This window comes from Tachysurus vachellii, chromosome 7 (genome assembly GCF_030014155.1).
Source record: "Tachysurus vachellii isolate PV-2020 chromosome 7, HZAU_Pvac_v1, whole genome shotgun sequence".
Taxonomy (NCBI): domain Eukaryota; kingdom Metazoa; phylum Chordata; class Actinopteri; order Siluriformes; family Bagridae; genus Tachysurus; species Tachysurus vachellii.
The window spans coordinates 1,637,501-1,659,432 of NC_083466.1; the positions used below are offsets into that span (position 1 = coordinate 1,637,501).

Below are 21,932 nucleotides of genomic sequence, written 5' to 3' on the forward strand. Positions count from 1 at the left end.
TGCTTCCACAGCTCCAGAATCTCAGCGGGAAGTTCTGTGTGATGACAAGAAAAACTTAGAAAAATCATAGGTTTCAAGATTAAAAACCATTATAAAAAAATACATAAAAAAAAATTAGAACACAGACTGAATAAAACTAAAAATAAAAATCCGGCCTGGAAAGAAATGGAAACGAGTGACAGTAATAATAAATAATTATAGTAATAACAGTAATAATAATAAAGAACATACTAATAGTTACGAAGAGAGAAACTGAATAACTGACGCTGGAACGGAAATTACTAAAAAAAGACCAACACTAATTACTGATAGTATATCTGAAAGTACTGACTTTAAAACAGAAAGTACTGACATTACAACTGAAAGCACTGACTTTAAAATGGAAAGTACTGACATTACAACTGAAAGTACTGACATTAAAACTGAAAGTACTGACATTAAAACTGAAAGTACTGACATTACAAATGAAAGCACTGACTTTAAAATGGAAAGTACTGACATTACAACTGATAGCACTGACTTTAAAACTGAAAGTACTGACATTAAAACTGAAAGTACTGACATTAAAACTGAAAGTACTGACATTAAAACTGAAAGTACTGACATTAAAACTGAAAGCACTGACTTTAAAATGGAAAGTACTGACATTAAAACTGAAAGTACTGACATTACAACTGAAAGTACTGACTTTAAAACGAAAAGTACTGACATTACAACTGAAAGTACTGACATTAAAACTGAAAGTACTGACATTAAAACTGAAAGTACTGACATTACAAATGAAAGCACTGACTTTAAAATGGAAAGTACTGACATTACAACTGATAGCACTGACTTTAAAATGGAAAGTACTGACATTAAAACTGAAAGTACTGACATTAAAACTGAAAGTACTGACATTAAAACTGAAAGTACTGACATTACAACTGAAAGCACTGACTTTAAAATGGAAAGTACTGACATTAAAACTGAAAGTACTGACATTACAACTGAAAGTACTGACTTTAAAACGAAAAGTACTGACATTACAACTGAAAGTACTGACATTAAAACTGAAAGTACTGACATTAAAACTGAAAGTACTGACATTACAAATGAAAGCACTGACTTTAAAATGGAAAGTACTGACATTACAACTGATAGCACTGACTTTAAAATGGAAAGTACTGACATTAAAACTGAAAGTACTGACATTAAAACTGAAAGTACTGACATTAAAACTGAAAGTACTGACATTACAACTGAAAGCACTGACTTTAAAATGGAAAGTACTGACATTAAAACTGAAAGTACTGACATTACAACTGAAAGTACTGACTTTAAAACGAAAAGTACTGACATTACAACCGGAATGTAACATGAAATACTGACAAGGATACACACCATACCAACAATGAAACTGAAAGTACTGACAATAAACCTGAAAAATCCCACAAACTACTGACAGTGAAATGAAAGGTATTTATTTTTTTTAAAAACTGAAAAAACTAAAAATGCTGACTGAAAAACTGACTGACACTGTAGCTACTGACAGTAAAACAAAAAAAAGGTCCAAAAATTATGGACGGTGAAAGTGAAAGTACTGAATGTGGTGAAAAAAAAACTACTGAGAGTGAAATGAAAAACAACATTTTAGACACTGCAGAAACTTGCAATTTCAGTGTCAGTAGCTTGTCTAATTTCAGTGTGTATGACAGATTCAGGGATTAAACGGTTACTCACTCATGCAGGGGTTACTGAGAAGAACCTTCGGCTCGCTCACTTCAGAAGGTGGTCTGATCAGAACATCCTCCTAGGAAGGAAATCACAACAGGTTCCCAGTTTCCTTAAACATTATGACACGGGAATGCGAGTCAAAACGAGACTTTACACGAGTATCGTACGATGGATTCGTCTTACTAAAGGTCTGGTTTCAATGCTTGGGTCATTAATCTGGGCTTGCAGTGCTTCCTGGGATATCTGTATGTCTTCGTCCATAAAAACCAGCTGCCTCTTCCTCCTCCTTCGTCCCTCCGCAGGGGCTTCTGGGATTGGGACAAGCTGTAACAGAGAGGAACGACTGACACTAAAACCCACAAATAATACTAACTACCGACACTCAAACAACACATAACTACTGACAAACTACTAAAAGTAAAACTGACTATAAAGCTTGGGGGATATAAACTCAAAATAACACTAAAACGACTAAGACGAATCTGAAAATCGCAGTGACTAAAACTCCTGAGTGTGAAACGGGAAATCAACAAAGTACTGACAAAACTGCTCAAAACAAACAAAAATACAGGAACAACCGAAACTACAGTTCGTCTGAAACCACTGACAGTAAGACTCGAAATGAGACTTAGTGTAAAAGCACTAAAAATGAAATGAATACTAATGGTACTGACAGCTGCATTCAGAACAAACTACTGACTACTGACTGAATTAGAAATTCGTTGGTTTTTACTGCTCCTTGTAGTATAAGCTTAGCCTTGTACAAACCTCCTCCAGGCGAGGACTCTCTCTCCGCCGCTCCCTCCTCTCCGGGGTAGGTGGAGATGGTGGAATAGTGACGGGCTCCGGGGTCCTCTCTCTCGCGGCTGGCTGGGGCATCGCAGTGGGCAGGTCCACCTCCTCGCCCACAGACACGATGTCTCGGCTTGGTACTTCGGTGCTTTGAGCCCTGGATGATTGGATTGATTTCATGGTTAAAACCTGACACGTTTAAACTATACCAAATGACTCGGACTCATCGTCTCTTGCTCTTAAAGGCTGTTTTGTCTTTTTAACGTGGACCTACAGCTCCATGAGGGTAGACCCCGTCAGATCCCTCGTCCTCTCCGCTTCTGCTGCCTCTCGCTCTCGTTCCCTCTCTAAAACCTCTTCTCCTTCTCTATCTCTTTCTCTTCTCTCGCGCTGCCTCGCACGCTCTGTTTCTTCGTCACCTAAAAAAAAATACGCCCCGATCGCTAACCCTCATCTACAGTCCTCCGTTTCTTCAACGAATGTTGTTGTGATTTGTGATTTCGTAAAACAAAGATAAAGCACAAATTTACTTTCAAATTTTCGTTTTCAACAACAGCTACCTTTTGGTTTCAAATTCGATTTTTTTTTTTTAATCCCGTCCAACTATTTATTCTTAAAAGATGGAACACGAGGGAACGCATTTACCTTCCGGGAACTGATCCGATTGCTCCAGCAACATTTCAATCATGTTGATCTCCTGCAGCTCCGCCCCTTCAAACTGCAAAGACAACAGGAGAAATCATCAACCTTTTTTACAACGAATTTACTATGGCAAGTTGCTACGGCAACACTAAAGATCGACACCTCAGGCTCTTGCATGATAACAGGCTGCCGCTCGGTCATTGTGATCGACTCCTGACTCGCTGTGATGCCTGTGGTGAGAAAGGAAATATTGTCCACACCCTTCGTGTCTTCTTATCTCCGCATTACTAGATTTCGCTACGTGTTAATCCAAAGGAATGGAACATAAACTGGAGAATAATAGTAAAAACGGTGTGTATCGCATTAGATTTAACACGGTGCTCCTTCTTGCTCACCTTCCACTGGTGGAGAATGTAGACTCTCTGGTGAAACCACACCCAATTCCTGAACCAGCTGTCAATCAAGGAACCAAGATCAGTATATAATGTAGGTGTGTGTGTATATAGACAGACAGATAGATAGATAGATAGATAGATAGATAGATAGATAGATAGATAGATAGATAAAGAGAGAGAGAGAGAGAGAGAGATGGTTACCTGCATGAGGCTAGTTGGACTGGGCAAACCGAACTCTATCGAGCCGAAAAACGGATCTCTGGCCCCCTCGGTCTCAGTCAGAAGAGCGAGAGCATCAGGAAGTGTTTGAGTTTGTCTGAAACAAATGAAAGACAAGCAAAAGTTTAATAATATGCTCCACTGTTTAGCTTCTTCCCCACCAGTCACAAGGACAAGGAAGGAAGGAAGGAAGGAACGACGGACAGTGGAGAGCTATTATGGGTTTATACAAGACTTCTGACCTGATCTCCTCAGGCAGCATGTCGATCTGCGCCTGTACGTGGTAACGATGCAGTCTGTCGATGGCCTCCTGGATTTCATCTGAGGAAAAACATTTATCTATGACAAAGATTTTGGACAAAAAAAGGAAGAAAGAGAAAGAGCATGGTGTATGTTGTGGTTTTTTCGCCCCACACACACACACATACACACACCTAGCAGCAGCTGGCACTGGCGGTGGAAGACGAGCACGATTCCGTACTGCAGCTGGGACGACAGGTAGAGGGAGAAACGAGGCCGAGGCAGACCTGCAGCCAGAGAAGGCACTCGCACCAACACGTAGTCCATAATGTCAGTGCTGTGCATCCACAACCACAACCAAGAAAAACAACGATTCATCAATAAAAAACAAACAAACAACAACATCAACACCTTCTGACCAATCAGAATCCAGTATCCTCAAGCACTGTTATTCTCACCATGTACTCTGAACGTTAACCTTGAGTAGATCACGACGGTTCATCTTTCTGGCCTTTGTGGCTGCCAGCCTGTAAGAAACACACACACACACACACACACACACACACACACACACACACACACACACACACATTCATAACAAATGGGCTCAGCTTTCTAGTGCGCCCTCTGTCGGCTATTTAATGTAGTGAGTTTTGAGTTATTTGCTAATATTAATAGCAAGAATTATAAGAACAAGAAGAAAACCCTCCTTTTTAACTTTAATATTTAAGTAAAACAGTTAAACTTTAATTATCAGGCATTTAATTTTACTAATCAGTTGTAAATGTTTTTTTTTGTGGTAATAATCCTGTTTTTAATAAATGAATAGAAAGTCTCACCATATTGTAGCAAAGCATCCAGTTTTGTGATTAAGTACATTAGGGTAATAAAACATTATTTTAACTAAATTTAGCTGAATATCAGGGTTAATAAACTCTGTACATTCCCTGTAACGCTGACAGAACAAATCAACTTGTAGTCAAAGTTGAATGAGGTAAAATAAATAAGCCTTGAACTCGAATTCAAACACGTCCTCATTAGACATTTAGTGCACTACGTAGAACGCTTGCGCCGTCGTTTGTAATAGTCTACGTATAGTGCACTTCTATAGGCAACACGGAGGCATTTGGAACGCGCCCATTGTTTAAGGACACCATCCAATCCTTCTGGTCCGTGAGAGATCAGCGAGCCAATCGTTAACGCCAGCACTCGGTCTGAGACAGGTGATTGGTCGAATCTGGTTGCTATAGCGATATTGCCATGGCGCCGCTTTTTCTCCGAAACAAACCTCTATTCCCGTAGAATATAGGTGTAATCTGTTTTAAGGGCTTTTTTTTTTTAAATGTATGTTATCCATATCAGTACTTTTACACCGTTGTATTTATGGAAACGGTGTAAAAGTACTGATATAAATAACATAAATAAAAAAAGCCCTTAAGCTATATATATATTTATACAATGATTAATCTAATTATTAAATTGAGGCAAATACGCTAAATACGCTTTGTATTTAATCGTTGACTCTAATAATTTATATATAAAAAATTAAAAATTGAAAAATAAATAAATAAATAAAAAAAGTAAAATATGACACAAAAGGAATACAAAGCGCGTTGATTTTTTTGACTCCGCCTTCGTCACGTGACCCTCTTCGCGTTCCGTAGTTCATAGGCGCGGCCAAACTTTTTATTCCAAATAACGGAAACTGTGTTCGGTTTGTTGTTGTTGTTTTTTGTGAATTTGCCACAATGTCCGGATCATCTAATATTAACGCGATGAAAAAGGTCGTGCAGCAGCTCCGATTCGAGGCGAATATCAACAGGGTGAAGGTGTGAACGTTTGTTCTATCGGTCTGTTTCGGTTAGCCTGTTAGCATGTTAGCTCAATGCTAACTCGGCTAGCCGGATGCGGGTGTGGGCCTGTGTGTGTGTCGCCTTAACGAATTACAAACAAATCGTAGATAAATATTTAAAATAAACCTCCTGTGGTATTGAATACATTTGAAGCGGTTTGTGTTTGTATATAAATGTGTTAACGGGGCGCGGATTTTGTTATTTAAAGCAGGAGCTGACGCAAAGAAGCTGATTTCCGGTTTCTAATCTGTTGCTTTTAGTGTATTATTATTATTATTATTATTATTATTATTATTATTATTTTATCCACACATCAATTCGTCATCTGTAATTGCATTGCATTTAATTGAATGCGTTTATTTAGTAAAGAATCACATTTGATGTACTTTTATCTACTTTTTTCCTCCCCTGAAATTAAATTAATCGATTCAAATTTTTTCCCCCGAAATTGATTTATTTTATTTATTTATTTTCCCCCTGAAATTGATAAAACAGCTTGTTCTTACAGAAAACCGTGTAGAAACTTCCTGACCAATCAGAACCGAGGATTCAACAGCATGACGTTACGTGGGGTTTTTCTTTCAGGTGTCTCAGGCGGCGGCTGAGCTCCAGCAGTTCTGTATGCAGAATGCTCTCCAGGATCCTCTGCTCACCGGCGTGTCCTCCAGCACCAACCCGTTCAGGACACAAAAGCTCTGTTCTTTTGTCTGACGCTTCCTGCCACTGGTGAGAAATGATACGCTGCTCTTATGTATGTTCCGTAGCATTGGTGTGCACAATAAATCAACATACACGCATGTATGTGTGTATATAGGGTGGTAGTCTAGTGGTTCAGGTTTTGGATTACTGACCGGAAGGTCATGAGTTCGAATCCCAGCTCCGCTAAGCTGCCACTGATGGGCTCTTGAGCAAGGCCCTTAACCCTCAATTTCTCAGTTGTATAAACTGAAATAAATTAGGTTACAATTATTGTTGACTAAATTCTCATCTGCTTCTCATCCCAGGTCTCGTTTCCTGTTCCTGTGACATTTTTGGATAAGTAGATGACCGTAACCAATTATGACGCGACGCAACCCACGTTCTCAAACAAAGCCAGGATGACATTCAGTTCCACTCAAATCAAATCCATTTGCACTGAATTTCCTTCTCGTTTCGGGGAGCATAAATGCGCCCGGAAATCCGCATTAACTGTAGAAACGTGACCGAAAATGGTTTTTTTTTTTTTTTTTCTCATAAAGTGTCATAAATAATTGTATGTGGGTCACAAATGTTTAACCATGCTTGGGGCTCAAAATGGACTTTTGTCAACAGACTTGACAAAAGACTTTTTTTTATACATCACGAGGCAAAGAAGCAGTGAAAGCTCTAATTTATTGTGCCTTTGTTTTTTAAATCGTGCACCCGTTTTCTATGCCTTGCCTTCTGTCTGCCTTTTTTTGTACTGAATAAAACCATTGATTTGTACACAATACTGTGTTGAAGTGTTTTTATTTCAGCACATTTTTATCACGCACGAGTCATAACATCACCACAATGCCAACACAATGATGATCCTTGTTTTGTTCTCAAAGTATAATCCAGTAATCTGCTTTAGACCTGAAATGTCATGGATCAAACACTAAGGAGTCGTTTTTCTGGGTTTTAACAAAATATTTTAAAACCTTAAACAACTAATTAATTATTTAGTCTTTAAAGTGAGCAAAAATGAATAACATTTAATAAATAAATACATAAATTATTTATTTATTTAACTTCTACTCACTTTATTTGCTTATATATTCAGGCCGATAACCTGCTCAATCCAAAGTGATATTTCTTTTGAATAAATAAACAGTAAATGCCTTGAATGGACTACTTCTGCTCCTCAGTTTGGACCTGAGAGAGGCCTTTGTTCAACAGCACAGTGCACATGATTCACTGTTTTTTTTTTATTTTTTTATTTTATTTAAAGTCTGAAATTCAAGAAATAAATCGAGGATTCAAAACAAAACCTGCTTTAAAGTGTTTCAGCTCAGAGTAAAGAATTAAAATACATTTTGACATGAAATTAAAACCAAAAATGTAGAGTACATGATTTAAGAGAAGTTCTCCTTCCTGGTCAGAAGTCCTGGATATTTTAATCATCAAGAGACTTTGATCACATTCATTATCTACTTCTTTATGGACTTTTTTAGATACTTGACCGTGTCTTTAATGTTGTTGTCGGAGGTGGTTTCCACCAAGAGTGCCATCCTCCTGAACCCTTCCTGAACTCCGGCTCCGGTCTTTCCCGAGCAAGGTTGGACGAACCAGTCCCTGTCGCTGCAAGTCTTCCTCAGGTTAAATGCCTCTGTGAGCTCAGTCGCTGTCAGGGCTCCATCTTTGTCCTGCTTGTTAGCCAGGATGACCACAGGAAGTCTTCTGAGGTGCTCGTTCTTCAGCACTCGTTCCAGTTCTCTTTGGGCTTCGTTCAGACGTGTCCTGTCCCAGCAGTCGATGGTAAACAGGAGCCCAGCAGTGTCTTGGTAGTAGCTCCTCCAGTGCTGTCTCATCTTCTCCTGTCCTCCGACATCCCACACGGTCAGGGTGATTTTCCTCCTGTTCTGCTTGGCCTCCATCATTTCAACGTTGAAGCCGATGGTTGGGACGGTGCAGAACAACTCATCGTACTTCAGTTTGAACAGCAGAGTTGATTTCCCGGCACCATCCAGTCCCAAGAGAAGAATGCGAGCATCCGGGAGCTTCGATCCTTTTAGCCCCATTACAGGATATGCAGGAATTCCACCTTGCTGCTGATCTGTGTTTGTTTTTTATCTTCACTGGTTGATTTATTACCCACGTATCTGATCTCAGAACTTTATGGCAAAGCACAAGGGGTCAAAGTATGACAGTGACTCCCACACAAAGCCACAAGTAACGTTAAACGCCAAGCCTGAGTATTATTGAAAGGAGACACTCAGGGCATTAAGGATTGGTGGTTTTTCCTACAGTTGTACAGTTTTTTTATTATCAAGCCTACTAATTGCTCCTACTAGACCAGGGGTCTAACCAGGGGTCGGACCCGCGGCTCCGGAGCCGCAAGTGGCTCTTTCATCCCTCTGCTGCGGCTCTCTGTAGATTTGGAAAATAAATATTTAATTTCAATTTATTTTATTTTAGTTAGTTAGTTAGTTTTTAAAAAATGAAATTCTAAGATTATGATCTTCTTGTAACATTAAAAGAAACCGTGTTTAATTTTTTTGTCGCTCAAAATATGCGTCATATTTTGTTTTTCTCAAAATCAGCTTTCTTCCGCTGTGGACAAAACACACAAGTGTCTATGTGCGAACACCTAAGAGACAGATTCCAAGGGACCGTCTGCAAAGTGCAAAAACCCGAAAAGCGAAAACTAAAAAAACAGTAAATCACTTTACTGTAATACACTGTACTGTCACCAGCTCACACATCACTGTAATACACTGTACTGTCACCAGCTCACACACATCACTGTAATACACTGTACTGTCACCAGCTCACACACATCACTGTAATACACTGTACTGTCACCAGCTCACACATCACTGTAATACACTGTACTGTCACCAGCTCACACACATCACTGTAATACACTGTACTGTCACCAGCTCACACATCACTGTAATACACTGTACTGTGAAGTTATTGATATTTTTTTTATTATGAAAAATCATGAAAATATACAAAAAGACATTTCTCCCAAATAAGTGTTGTAGTATAACTATCAGGACATCAGTGACGTGTGTGCTGGTGACAGTACAGTGTATTACAGTGATGTGTGTGAGCTGGTGACAGTACAGTGTATTACAGTGATGTGTGTGAGCTGGTGACAGTACAGTGTATTACAGTGATGTGTGTGAGCTGGTGACAGTACAGTGTATTACAGTGATGTGTGTGAGCTGGTGACAGTACAGTGTATTACAGTGATGTGTGTGAGCTGGTGACAGTACAGTGTATTACAGTGATGTGTGAGCTGGTGACAGTACAGTGTATTACAGTGATGTGTGTGAGCTGGTGACAGTACAGTGTATTACAGTGATGTGTGTGAGCTGGTGACAGTACAGTGTATTACAGTGATGTGTGAGCTGGTGACAGTACAGTGTATTACAGTGATGTGTGAGCTGGTGACAGTACAGTGTATTACAGTGATGTGTGTGTGCTGGTGACAGTACAGTGTATTACAGTGATGTGTGTGAGCTGGTGACAGTACAGTGTATTACAGTGATGTGTGTGAGCTGGTGACAGTACAGTGTATTACAGTGATGTGTGAGCTGGTGACAGTACAGTGTATTACAGTGATGTGTGTGAGCTGGTGACAGTACAGTGTATTACAGTGATGTGTGTGAGCTGGTGACAGTACAGTGTATTACAGTGATGTGTGAGCTGGTGACAGTACAGTGTATTACAGTGACGTGTGAGCTGGTGACAGTACAGTGTATTACAGTGATGTGTGTGAGCTGGTGACAGTACAGTGTATTACAGTGATGTGTGTGAGCTGGTGACAGTACAGTGTATTACAGTGATGTGTGAGCTGGTGACAGTACAGTGTATTACAGTGATGTGTGTGAGCTGGTGACAGTACAGTGTATTACAGTGATGTGTGAGCTGGTGACAGTACAGTGTATTACAGTGACGTGTGAGCTGGTGACAGTACAGTGTATTACAGTGATGTGTGAGAGCTGGTGACAGTACAGTGTATTACAGTGATGTGTGTGAGCTGGTGACAGTACAGTGTATTACAGTGATGTGTGAGCTGGTGACAGTACAGTGTATTACAGTGATGTGTGTGAGCTGGTGACAGTACAGTGTATTACAGTGATGTGTGAGCTGGTGACAGTACAGTGTATTACAGTGATGTGTGTGAGCTGGTGACAGTACAGTGTATTACAGTGATGTGTGAGCTGGTGACAGTACAGTGTATTACAGTGACGTGTGAGCTGGTGACAGTACAGTGTATTACAGTGATGTGTGTGAGCTGGTGACAGTACAGTGTATTACAGTGATGTGTGTGAGCTGGTGACAGTACAGTGTATTACAGTGATGTGTGAGCTGGTGACAGTACAGTGTATTACAGTGATGTGTGTGAGCTGGTGACAGTACAGTGTATTACAGTGATGTGTGAGCTGGTGACAGTACAGTGTATTACAGTGACGTGTGAGCTGGTGACAGTACAGTGTATTACAGTGATGTGTGTGAGCTGGTGACAGTACAGTGTATTACAGTGATGTGTGTGAGCTGGTGACAGTACAGTGTATTACAGTGATGTGTGAGCTGGTGACAGTACAGTGTATTACAGTGATGTGTGTGAGCTGGTGACAGTACAGTGTATTACAGTGATGTGTGTGAGCTGGTGACAGTACAGTGTATTACAGTGATGTGTGTGAGCTGGTGACAGTACAGTGTATTACAGTGATGTGTGTGAGCTGGTGACAGTACAGTGTATTACAGTGATGTGTGTGAGCTGGTGACAGTACAGTGTATTACAGTGATGTGTGTGAGCTGGTGACAGTACAGTGTATTACAGTGATGTGTGAGCTGGTGACAGTACAGTGTATTACAGTGATGTGTGTGAGCTGGTGACAGTACAGTGTATTACAGTGATGTGTGTGAGCTGGTGACAGTACAGTGTATTACAGTGATGTGTGAGCTGGTGACAGTACAGTGTATTACAGTGATGTGTGAGCTGGTGACAGTACAGTGTATTACAGTGATGTGTGTGTGCTGGTGACAGTACAGTGTATTACAGTGATGTGTGTGAGCTGGTGACAGTACAGTGTATTACAGTGATGTGTGAGCTGGTGACAGTACAGTGTATTACAGTGATGTGTGTGAGCTGGTGACAGTACAGTGTATTACAGTGATGTGTGTGAGCTGGTGACAGTACAGTGTATTACAGTGATGTGTGTGAGCTGGTGACAGTACAGTGTATTACAGTGATGTGTGTGAGCTGGTGACAGTACAGTGTATTACAGTGATGTGTGTGAGCTGGTGACAGTACAGTGTATTACAGTGATGTATGAGCTGGTGACAGTACAGTGTATTACAGTGATGTGTGTGAGCTGGTGACAGTACAGTGTATTACACTGATGTGTGTGAGCTGGTGACAGTACAGTGTATTACACTGATGTGTGTGAGCTGGTGACAGTACAGTGTATTACACTGATGTGTGTGAGCTGGTGACAGTACAGTGTATTACAGTGATGTGTGTGAGCTGGTGACAGTACAGTGTATTACACTGATGTGTGTGAGCTGGTGACAGTACAGTGTATTACACTGATGTGTGTGAGCTGGTGACAGTACAGTGTATTACACTGATGTGTGTGAGCTGGTGACAGTACAGTGTATTACAGTGATGTGTGTGAGCTGGTGACAGTACAGTGTATTACAGTAAAGTGATTTACTGTTTTTTTAGTTTTCGCTTTTCGGGTTTTTGCACTTTGCAGACGGTCCCTTGGAATCTGTTTCTCAGCCGTTTGCACATAAGAAACTTGTGTATTTTATCCAACGCGGAGGAAAGCTGATTTTGACGAAAATTGTGTTGTAGCTGCGTCTCTACATTACTACTATAAAAAGAGGTGTTATTTGTGTAATAAAAGCGTTTAGTTCAGGAGTTACTGACTCTGGAAACTCCAATCTGTGAATATGTGCCTTTACTTAAGTGTTAAAATGTTGATGTCATGAATACGAAAAGGACTCAATTAGACATTGAACATTTTATTTGAAAGTAACCTTCAACTCGGCGTCTTTTTTTGTTAAGTTTAGTTCAAACTGTTCAAAATATTTTTATTTGCTTGCAGAAATAAAATCGTTTACTCGGTAGCAGGTCATTGATTTCATAAACACAACACACTACAGTTTTTTTCTACACTTTCCATAAAGGTAAAAAACGATATATTGAAGTGTTCTCTTCATTTTAGATGTCAAAAGGGTTTTGTGGCTCCTTGTGTTTTTTTTTTCTGTGAGAAACGGGTCCAAATGACTCTTAATTAAAAAGTAAAAAACAAAAAACAGCTATTTTTTCCACACAAATGAATCTATCTCTAAAGTAAATGTCGATATCAAACCCATGTCCGCTCTCTGAGATACTGCAAGTTCTTGTTCATAAGCATCTAAAATTTCGACGTATTATCTTCAAACAGTAAAATTCTGTGTAAAGTTGCCAAACAGAAGCAAAAACATGTTCGCCTCACACCTCCAGGGTTGGGGGTTCGATTCCCGCCTCCGTCTTGTGTGTGTGGAGTTTGCATGTTCTCCCCGTGCCTCGGGGGTTTCCTCCGGATACTCCGGTTTCCTCCCCCGGTCCAAAGACATGCAAGGTAGGTTGATTGGCATCTCTGGAAAAATTGTCCGTAGTGTGTGAGTGTGTGAGTGAATGAGTGTGTGTGTGTGTGCCCTGCGATGGGTTGGCACTCCGTCCAGGGTGTATCCTGCCTTGATGCCCGATGACGCCTGAGATAGGCACAGGCTCCCCGTGACCCGAGGTAGTTCAGATAAGCGGTAGAAAATGAGTGAGTGAGTGAGTGGTTGAAACGGAACTGGTGGAATGGAACATCTGTGCAACTGGTAGATCTCTGGATAGTTCTTTGGTTTGTTCTTTTGCTTTGGTCCATTTGTTAGGTAGAGAGAGCCATTGTTGGGTGGTTTCGTGTAAAACCACAGTAAGGAACCCAATAACCTTTCTGGGGCCGATAATGCAGGAAATTGACCCATGCCTGGTTTCTGAAGAATATTACATATTGTGAGAGTGTTCATTGTGATGCAGATCTGATCTCGCTGATGAAGCATAACGATTTCATGCACTTATCAATCGAATATCATGGCGTTAGGTTGCAGTCACATACTGATTCGGAACCAAAAGTGATTCACTGTCCAGAAAAACAACAATAAAAAAGACGGGTAGAGCTTTTTCACCCCAAAACAATCATATGCTGGAAACTTTTTAAAAGATCTGTTGGATGAAAATCTTTCATACTGCAAAGTCCTCGAATCAATTCCCAACATTCCAAAGAAAGAAAGAAAGAAAGTCAGGAAGAATAGAATTAATGTTGGTCAACTGACACTTTACTAAACTTCAGGTTTAAATCAAGAAATTTCCCTTAAAGATTAAAATATAGCTGGAATTTTACATATCTGTTAGCAAGATGTAATTCCAGGCCTTAAACATTTTCTTCTCCCGGCATTCAGGCTGATTGCGCAACCTCCAGATCCTCAGATCCGTCGTCACCAGCGTGTATATCTCGAAAGTTTGTTTTCATCTTCTCAAGTTCTTCCTCTGTTTTCTTCAGGCGTCATCCAAACCCCCCCAGCCAGGTCCTCGACGAAAACCAGCGCTGTACAGTTGCAGCTGTTTCTCCTGCTCTTCCCAGCACAACCGTGCTTCCTTTGGTCCTTGGATACACCCAAGTATCTCTTCAAGCGTGAAATGAGACAGATCCCGTTTTCTACGACCCGAATGGCAGGAGTCATTTTAAAGGCTGCGGTTAAGTTCTCACACAGCGAACCTGTGGATCCCAGACAAAGCATGTGAGAATCGCTGAAAGATTTTGGTCCACACTGACCCATATTCTTCTACACGCTGGTTATGGCTGTTTATAGAAAACCAAGATGCTCGAGAGCTGTGTGTGTGTGTGTGTGTGTGTGTGTGCGTGCAGCTTTATACCGGTCCTTTTTTTAACACTGCACTAATCATTGTGGTCAGTTCCAGTAACGGTGCAGATACTGAGCGTGGACTTTGTGTGAGCTGAAGTAACACAAGTCAATGCTTTAAATACTTGGATCTACAACACAGATGCTATTTTCAGAGGGCTCATCTGACCATGTGGCCGAGATGGAACGAACCTCTGCCAGGAACAGAGTCATGAATCAACGACGACGTGGCTGCGGCTGTAATATCGATTATGTTACCTATCTTGTTGCCATGTAGCTTGGCCAATACTTATGTTTACACCTCCCTAAGTTATTAGTACGTCCTGACTTTTTATTTACTTTGTTGACCGAGTGGTCACTTGAGTTGTTTAATCCAAAAGCATGAATAAGCATCCAAAATAGCCCCCCCCCCCCACCCCCCCAAAAAAAAAAAAAAAAAAAAAAAAAAAAAAGATTAGAGAAGCTCAGTCAAAGCTGATACTAACAAGTGTTGACCAGGAGGGGGTGAATACTTTTGCAACCATCAATTTATTATTATTTTTAATTAAACTTAATTTGTGTCACGAAACGAACCCGTATTTAGGCCACAGAACAGGAGGTGATAATGGAACAGGAAGTGGGCAGTTAGTGCCTGAGCTAGCATGACATCACTTCCTGTAAGGTACATACTTTTAAAGGTGGGGTCTCCGGTTTTTGAAAGCCAATGTTGATATATAAAATCAATAAAACAAACACGCCCCTAACCCAAATGGGCCCCACCCCTGTATTGATAGCTCCGCCCCCCACACATACATATGTAACCCAGGCAACTAATGGAAAGAATCGTGTCTTTATCATAGCTGAAGGGAAGAACAATACGATTGCAGATAAACAAACAAGCAAAAATGACACAAACATAATCATGTAAAGGACAAAGGCATATATTAGTTCTGTGTAACAAAACAAAACCAACGTTACTCACCTATCGAGAAGGAAAAAAGCGCCTCGGCGTCTTAAGTAAAGTTGGTCACATATTCACAGATTGGAGTTTCCTGAGTCAATAACTCCTGAGCTAAACACTGTTACTACACAAAACACGGTTGTAGCTGCGTCTCTACATTACTACGATAGAAAAGAGGTGTTATTTGTGTAGTAACAGCGTTTAGCTCAGGAGTTATTGACTCAGGAAACTCCAATCTGTGAATATGTGACCAACTTCCTGCTCCTTCAGTTCTCTCCAGCGCTGGAAAGCTGATCCTATATTAACACGTCCTACTTCTTACCTTATCGTAAGTCTTTCTTCTCTTTCTTTCTTTGTTTTTATCCTCCATGTCAATGTTAAAACCGCTTTCTGCTAATGTCACACATGCGCACTGAACACTCTCTCCGCCCATATCGACAAGACACACCCCTTTCTGCTCATTGGCTACAAGTTTGTTTTGTTTTTTGTTTATTTTTCGGCCCGACTCAGTTTTCTGAAGCATTTCTCAAAAATCGGAGACGCCACCTTTAACTGAATCAGACTCTATGAAATGATTAAACACAAGCAAAACCCAGCAATAAAGTCTTTTCTTTTATTTTAATCACCAAGATTAGTTTTAACCCAAGCACTGGGGTTTAGCAGATCACAAGCAGCATCCATGTAATTAATTCAAGACCCATATGATATGTTCAGGCAAAAAATTAGATAGATTTTATATTAAATAAAAAAATAAATGCATGGACAATTGCCAATTTGTTGCCACTTCTCCTTCGGGTCAGCGTCAGTCAGGTTAAATTACGGAAAAGTTTTAAAATGTCGTCCGTTTGGCACGTTGGAAAAAAAACAATATTCTTAGGAAGCATGTAGTCGTGTTTATATACGTAGAAAAGTCCTAGAGGGAAAAATGAAGCGCTAGTCTCCGTTCTTGGTGCTTTTGAACTTTACCACCATGACAGTGATGTTATCGGGGCAGCCACGGTAGAATGACTGTAACACGATGCTTTTGGCTCCGAAGTGCGGCTCGTCGAGGCGTTCGCGGACGAAGCGCACCGCCTCTTCGTTGCTAAATGCGTCCCACAGTCCGTCCGAGGCCAGAATCATGAACTCAGGCTGTAGTTTGTCAAGGTCGAAGGTCAGGACATCAGGGTCAGGCACCACTACATTGAGGTTCTTTAGCGGGTAGTCGCCCAGAGAACGTGACATGGCCAGGATGCCCTGAACTCGCCACGAGCCGTTAAAACTGATGAAGCCACCTGTATGAAAGAGGAACGTCGATTAAGCCTTTACAGTAAAAACTAACTAAACAGCATTCAAAGTACTATTAGTTTAGGTCTATAAACAAACAACGCTCTCTCTCTTTTTCACCTGCACGTTTGATCCTCTTGCGCTCTTTCAGCTGATAGGGCTTGTGGTCGTGAGATAAAGCCACAGCGTTTCCGTCCTTATCGCACAACACGCCACGCGAATCTCCAACATTCGCCACCGTCACCTCTCGATCAGAGAGCAAAGCCACCAAACACGTAGTGCCTACAGATGAAGGGAGACCAATGCAGAAGGTTTTACTGCAAGTAATCAAAATCCAGTGGGAGTTATAAACGGTTGATCTCACTGACCTGCTTCCTCGTGTGAGGCAGAGAACTTCTCCACCATGTCTCGGTCTATGGCGAGGATGCGCTGCTCCAGAATGGAGGCATACGAGAGTTGGCTGTCCTTCTTCTCGCGCTCGTAAACCTGCAGGTGATGCTTCAGTGCCTCGGGCAGGTGAGCCTTCACGTAGTCAGCAGCCGCCTATGAGAAGGACACCGAGAGTTGAGACGCTTTTTTATTCTTTATGTATCCTTCGCATGGTGTCCTTTAGTGAGATGCACCATAATATTTATGATTACTCAGGAGAAATCGGAGCTTTTCGGAGATGATGCCTCATCATCACTTCCCCCCTCTGTGTGTTTTTATTACTCTGCATTTCTCAAATTGCTTCTCTCCTGATTCCTCCCCCTGACCATAATGAAATCAGAGAGGCGAACATGATTTAATATCCGTCGTCAAAAAGAACACCGGAGCCCGGTTTGTCGTGCATGCTGCTATTTTTATACCTTACCCTTTAACTTTAGATACTACTGTGGATTTATATCTACTTTTATATTCTATTTTTATTCTATTTTTTCCACCACGGTGTCATCTTTCACGCTGAATTATTAAAGGGATCTCTATGTCACTTGAGAACAAAGAGGGATTAAGGGAAGGTATGACCCAAGGTGACCTCTTTACACACCCATATACACAAAACTCCCTAATATACCTGCACCTGGTGTCACCTCTCACAACTGAACCATAAAGGAACCACGACGGCACGAATTTAACCGTGAGGGATACACGTAACGCCAAAACACGCCGCGAACCGCAGGCCGACGACTCGGAGCCTTTCGAAGTTTGCTCAAGATGCTCACAGCTTTAGCTGATGTCATCTTCGAGGAGTTCGTTATATCAGACGCTCTTGCTATCTATCCCATGACGCAACGTTTGAGATTCCATCCATCTGCAGGCTCTTTTAACCTCTGGGTTTCGTACGGGTCGTATCATGTTACAATGCACGTACTCTAGACTTCCAGCTTCGACTGGGTCCACAGGAATTATCACACATGACCAGATCGAGTCTATTTATGGATATTAAATCAGTGATAAATGAACTGCAGAGGCCAGAATGGTAGATTCCATTAATAGAAAGCTCTAAGAGCCAAGCCATTTATAAAAGTCACGTTTTCCCAGCTCGCTAGTTGTTTAAGGAAAAAAAAAATATACTGACTGCTTAATGTAATTTGTCTCTATTTTCCGACTCATGTAGACGTAAAACGATCTTATTTATGGGTTATGAATTATACGACGAGGTTTGCTATCTGAGTAAAAAAAAAAAAGTAGAACCGAGTGATTATGGTATGGAAAACTTGATTGTTGTCTTATTGGTTGATAATAAAAAATAAAAGGAAGATTTGTTTATCGTAAAAGTTGCTCCCAAAACATACATTATGCCTTGCTGTATTGAGGAGTTTAAGGAATCCACATCGACCTACGTGATTGACCCAATGGTTACATACAAGATCTTTGCAAGCTGTCCATCCTTTAGAAGCAGTTATAGTGAATAAATGATAAAATACAGTATCGTGCTGAACCGTAAACGGAAACATATTGTTTTGTCTGCTTCTGAGTCTATTCTTAGACAACGACGCGGCATTACGGTTCTGTTTCTCGGTGCAAGTTCGTCCACAATCATCAAGCGACATCTCAGGACAGAGTGTAATTTTAAACCGATAAATATCTAGAATGGAATGAAGCTAAGCATCTGGTATATAATCCCTAGAGGAACTAGGGTTTGGACGGCGTAGAAGCAGATGGCTTTCAGACTGGGGGAGGGAAAGTATGAACAAATACAGCAAGTAATTACCCAGGGAATTCACTGGCTCTCAGATTAGTCCATTTTAACTGAAGCCATTGTTCTCTGAACGAGACTCCTCTTTTTTTTTGTGTGATTATCTGAACAGACTGACTGAGCATGCTGTAAAGAAAGGGTTCATCAGCTGGCACGCTGTAATCCAGACGCACTCCCTACCAAAGTATTACATAAAAACTATTTGTTTTTTCCTTTATTTCAAGTTCAAAATATATTTCTAATCTGAATGAGTGTCAGGAGACATTATATGGACAGCCACTGCAAACTGTCTCCTATAGCCAAGCTTCAAAACGCCGCTGTTGTCAGCGTTCAGCCGTGTTAGTTGATTATCCGGACCTGCGTAAGCCATTTCTAAAGGACTTTTATGTAACTGGACCCTCGCAAATTTTAGTTGACTACAATCTAAAGCCTCGGGATTAGTTTCATTACACTTCCAGGAGGCCCAAATTTACCCTAAACTCTTTGCCACTCTTTTGATTGTGGTGCTGTATATGTGCGTGATTTATAAAAGTTATTACCCCCAATTAATTTCATTTAATAAATCTCTGGTTAATCCGTCATCATGTGCCGTCATTTTGAACTTATTTTCATAAAGATAAGAGAGAACGTGATAAGCTAAAGTCATGGTGCGGCTAAAGATTTTAGTCATGACAGTATGACAAGGTCTTGATCTGCTAATAGAGGGTTGTATAAGACGTTATTTGTAATTTTAACAGTAAAATGTCTACAGATATTTTTTCAAGCTGGACTATTTTTTATTCCTCTTCATTTTTAACCAAGTCATTTGCCAAACCTAGAGCCATATTGTGTATTTAGCCTGCAGCTAAATAATTTACGAATGATTTGAACTATGACTTGTTTGCCTTCTCGTCGGCGTAGACGTTTATTTATTCGTTTTATAATTAGAATGGAAATTTGTTGAGCTTGCACAATATCTTTGAAACAGAGAGACAAAAGTGTACTGGGGTAAATAGCTAAGGAAATGAAAGGGTGTGATTTGCTTTGCCTTCGTCTAATATTACACGTCTTCTTGATGAAACGGCTTCCTTTTTTAAATGCTAATAAAGACAAAAGCATCAGATACGGATTGATTTAGATCCGCATTTCTAATTAAAACAAACAAACAAACAAACAAGAACACATGTACCCTCCTCCCTCCTCCAGTGGGTTAAATGGAATGAAATGCTAGCTGATCCTCACATCAGGACCAATATGTGAGAAATTCCCACTAGGATTCTGATGTGGGATTCATGCATAAAAAAAATAAATAAATAAATAAAACATCACATCTATTTGTAATACAAGCAACATAACGTTATGAATGCTTTTTCTGTGCCTCTGGTTTCATGTACCTCACCACCGTGGCCGTCAAAAATGGCAAATATGGACGGGTGGCTCCTGTTGGTGAGGTCTGTGAGCACCTCGAAACGGTCCTCCATGTGGTCTCTGCGGCCCTGGATGGAATACACGGCCACGTTGTGGCTATTGAAGCCCCAAGTCTTGGAGAACTCCCCTTCCATCACTTGCAGGCCTCCGCCGTTCATGTCCTGCATCATCATCATCTCGGCTACTTTGCCCTTGACCATCTTGACGGCGTCCCGACTGGACCTGACAATGGTCTTCACCTCGTCCGTGTGGAAGAAGTAGCTCCATAAAGCCAGGCTGATGCACAGGAGGAACAAAGTCTCCGGCCGGAGCAAGAAATAACGCATGATGCGACCCAGAAGAGACAGCAGCGTCATCGCGTCTCCTATCATCACACTGCTGACTGTTCACTCATAACACACACACACACACACACCACACACACACTTTAGATCACGTCCATGATCCACAACTAAAGATCGCATGTAGGACTGAAGACTTCAGGATCTCCGACGCCCTGCTTCCATTCTTGTGTCCTTGAGAAATAAACGCGCTTTTTACGCACCGAGATCTCCAGATTTTGGAGAGATGGTGTGATTGATGTGAGAGTTGTGAGAGCAGCTGCAAATCAACAAGAAAAAATGATTTCCAATTATCTTATCGTATCGTGTCGGTTTTTTTTTTTTTTCTAAAAAGTAATGTCCAGGTTTGTCTTGATAAACAGGGTTCAGTCCGCATTTATACCGAAGCAGATCACAACAATGGTGATGAAGTGGCCTGTGCGGGTGCGGAACAGCCGCCCTCCAAAATCTGCCATATGGAAGGCCAAAGGGGTCCAAACCACGGCAGCTTGTTTTTTTTTTTTTTAAATAAATTTGTTACATTTTTTTTTCTCGCTCGAAAATTTCAGAAATACTTAATTTTTGCTGCAGATTATTGATGGGTTCTTGGGAATCGTCTGTAAAACTCCTACAGGTGAAGACCCATACAGTGTATAATTATTATTATTATTATTTTTTTTTTATAGATGTACACAAGTAAAGAGGTGTTTGTCTGAATGAACATGCGATCCTGAGGTTTGGGGGATGATTGTGGGATTAAAATCCTGGTTTTACTACATTTGCCACATTTATGGACCATTTGGCTTTCCATACTCGGTCATCCAATGACGCTGTTGTCCCATGTGGTGTTTGGAGACGATGGCTTTGGTAGGGAAGAGCTTAAAAACAAAGAAAAGAGGCATAGTTCATAAAATAAATAAATAAATAAAAATAAAGAAATTCTGCAAAACAAGAATATCACTAATGAATGTGTGGCAGAGAATTTCCTAAGAATTCACCAAAACTCACTAATAATAATAATAATAATAATGATAATGATAATAATAATAATCTCACTGCAGACAATCCATGAAAATATTATCTAAGTTATTGTGACACTGTAAATTCTATAAATCAATGTTCAAAATCGTTCCCTTACAATTTACAATTACAATTCCTTGACATAAACATGCTAAATAAACACATATGTTGATATTCATTTGGTTGCAAATTCAACGGGGATCATATGAGGACTGAATAAATAAAACCCACACAAAGATTAAAGTCACGTAAAAGATCTTTCATTGGGAAGCAATCTCCAGTTCTGAGCTCCTGGCACCCGAA

General features: G+C 40.6%; 4 protein-coding genes across 6 annotated transcripts in view; 1 reads left to right on the forward strand and 3 right to left on the reverse strand.

Annotated features, from left to right (window-relative positions):
- The window catches only part of LOC132848252 (meiotic recombination protein REC8 homolog), a 10,708-nt gene extending 4,216 nt beyond the window's left edge, over positions 1-6,492 (reverse strand). Inside the window, exons 1-13 of one of the 2 annotated variants that reach the window (XM_060873820.1) lie at positions 6,364-6,492; positions 4,463-4,531; positions 4,199-4,341; positions 4,007-4,085; positions 3,747-3,861; positions 3,546-3,603; positions 3,313-3,380; positions 3,154-3,226; positions 2,783-2,927; positions 2,485-2,665; positions 1,900-2,040; positions 1,723-1,792; positions 1-34 (exon numbers count right to left, since the gene is read on the reverse strand). The exon at positions 1-34 is cut by the window's left edge and continues 121 nt beyond it. In XM_060873820.1, the coding sequence (XP_060729803.1) occupies positions 1-34; positions 1,723-1,792; positions 1,900-2,040; positions 2,485-2,665; positions 2,783-2,927; positions 3,154-3,226; positions 3,313-3,380; positions 3,546-3,603; positions 3,747-3,861; positions 4,007-4,085; positions 4,199-4,341; positions 4,463-4,506 (1,151 nt within the window). In that variant the 5' untranslated portion in view covers positions 4,507-4,531; positions 6,364-6,492. Of the gene's footprint in view, positions 35-1,722; positions 1,793-1,899; positions 2,041-2,484; positions 2,666-2,782; positions 2,928-3,153; positions 3,227-3,312; positions 3,381-3,545; positions 3,604-3,746; positions 3,862-4,006; positions 4,086-4,198; positions 4,342-4,462; positions 4,532-4,843; positions 4,977-6,363 lie in introns of those variants that run through there. The other variant, XM_060873818.1, reaches the window with a different exon arrangement.
- On the forward strand, positions 5,639-7,326 carry gng5 (guanine nucleotide binding protein (G protein), gamma 5). Its single transcript, XM_060873824.1, has 3 exons — positions 5,639-5,833; positions 6,443-6,583; positions 6,862-7,326. Exons 1-2 carry the CDS (start codon positions 5,753-5,755, stop codon positions 6,566-6,568), a joined length of 207 nt encoding a protein of 68 aa, XP_060729807.1. The 5' UTR covers positions 5,639-5,752; the 3' UTR covers positions 6,569-6,583; positions 6,862-7,326.
- A 3-nt stretch (positions 7,327-7,329) lies between these two features.
- Positions 7,330-8,779, reverse strand: arl14 (ADP-ribosylation factor-like 14). Its single transcript, XM_060873823.1, has one exon. It carries the CDS (start codon positions 8,596-8,598, stop codon positions 8,008-8,010), a length of 591 nt encoding a protein of 196 aa, XP_060729806.1. The 5' UTR covers positions 8,599-8,779; the 3' UTR covers positions 7,330-8,007.
- Positions 8,780-16,036: 7,257 nt separating this feature from the next.
- On the reverse strand, positions 16,037-21,127 carry ppm1la (protein phosphatase, Mg2+/Mn2+ dependent, 1La). 2 transcript variants are annotated; one of them, XM_060873809.1, is made up of 5 exons: positions 20,834-21,127; positions 20,256-20,671; positions 17,072-17,246; positions 16,824-16,985; positions 16,037-16,711 (listed from the first exon to the last, which is right to left on the reverse strand). In XM_060873809.1, exons 2-5 carry the CDS (start codon positions 20,658-20,660, stop codon positions 16,371-16,373), a joined length of 1,083 nt encoding a protein of 360 aa, XP_060729792.1. In that variant the 5' UTR covers positions 20,661-20,671; positions 20,834-21,127; the 3' UTR covers positions 16,037-16,370. The 2 variants fall into 2 exon arrangements, with proteins under 2 accessions (XP_060729792.1, XP_060729791.1); XM_060873808.1 differs by having other exon boundaries at positions 20,256-21,127.
- Between the last annotated feature and the right edge of the window lie 805 nt (positions 21,128-21,932).

Excerpts from the sequence above, each read along its gene's own strand:
- ppm1la (XM_060873809.1), bottom strand. The coding sequence starts at position 20,660 with ATGATAGGAGACGCGATGACGCTGCTGTCTCTTCTGGGTCGCATCATG. Across the intron at positions 17,247-20,255 it reads TTGACGGCCACGGTGGTGAG|GCGGCTGCTGACTACGTGAA; the intron begins GTACATGAAACC and ends TCCTTCTCATAG. Across the intron at positions 16,986-17,071 it reads TGCCTCACACGAGGAAGCAG|GCACTACGTGTTTGGTGGCT; the intron begins GTCAGTGAGATC and ends CTTCATCTGTAG.
- arl14 (XM_060873823.1), bottom strand. The coding sequence starts at position 8,598 with ATGGGGCTAAAAGGATCGAAGCTCCCGGATGCTCGCATTCTTCTCTTG.
- gng5 (XM_060873824.1), top strand. The coding sequence starts at position 5,753 with ATGTCCGGATCATCTAATATTAACGCGATGAAAAAGGTCGTGCAGCAG. Across the intron at positions 5,834-6,442 it reads CGAATATCAACAGGGTGAAG|GTGTCTCAGGCGGCGGCTGA; the intron begins GTGTGAACGTTT and ends TTTTTCTTTCAG.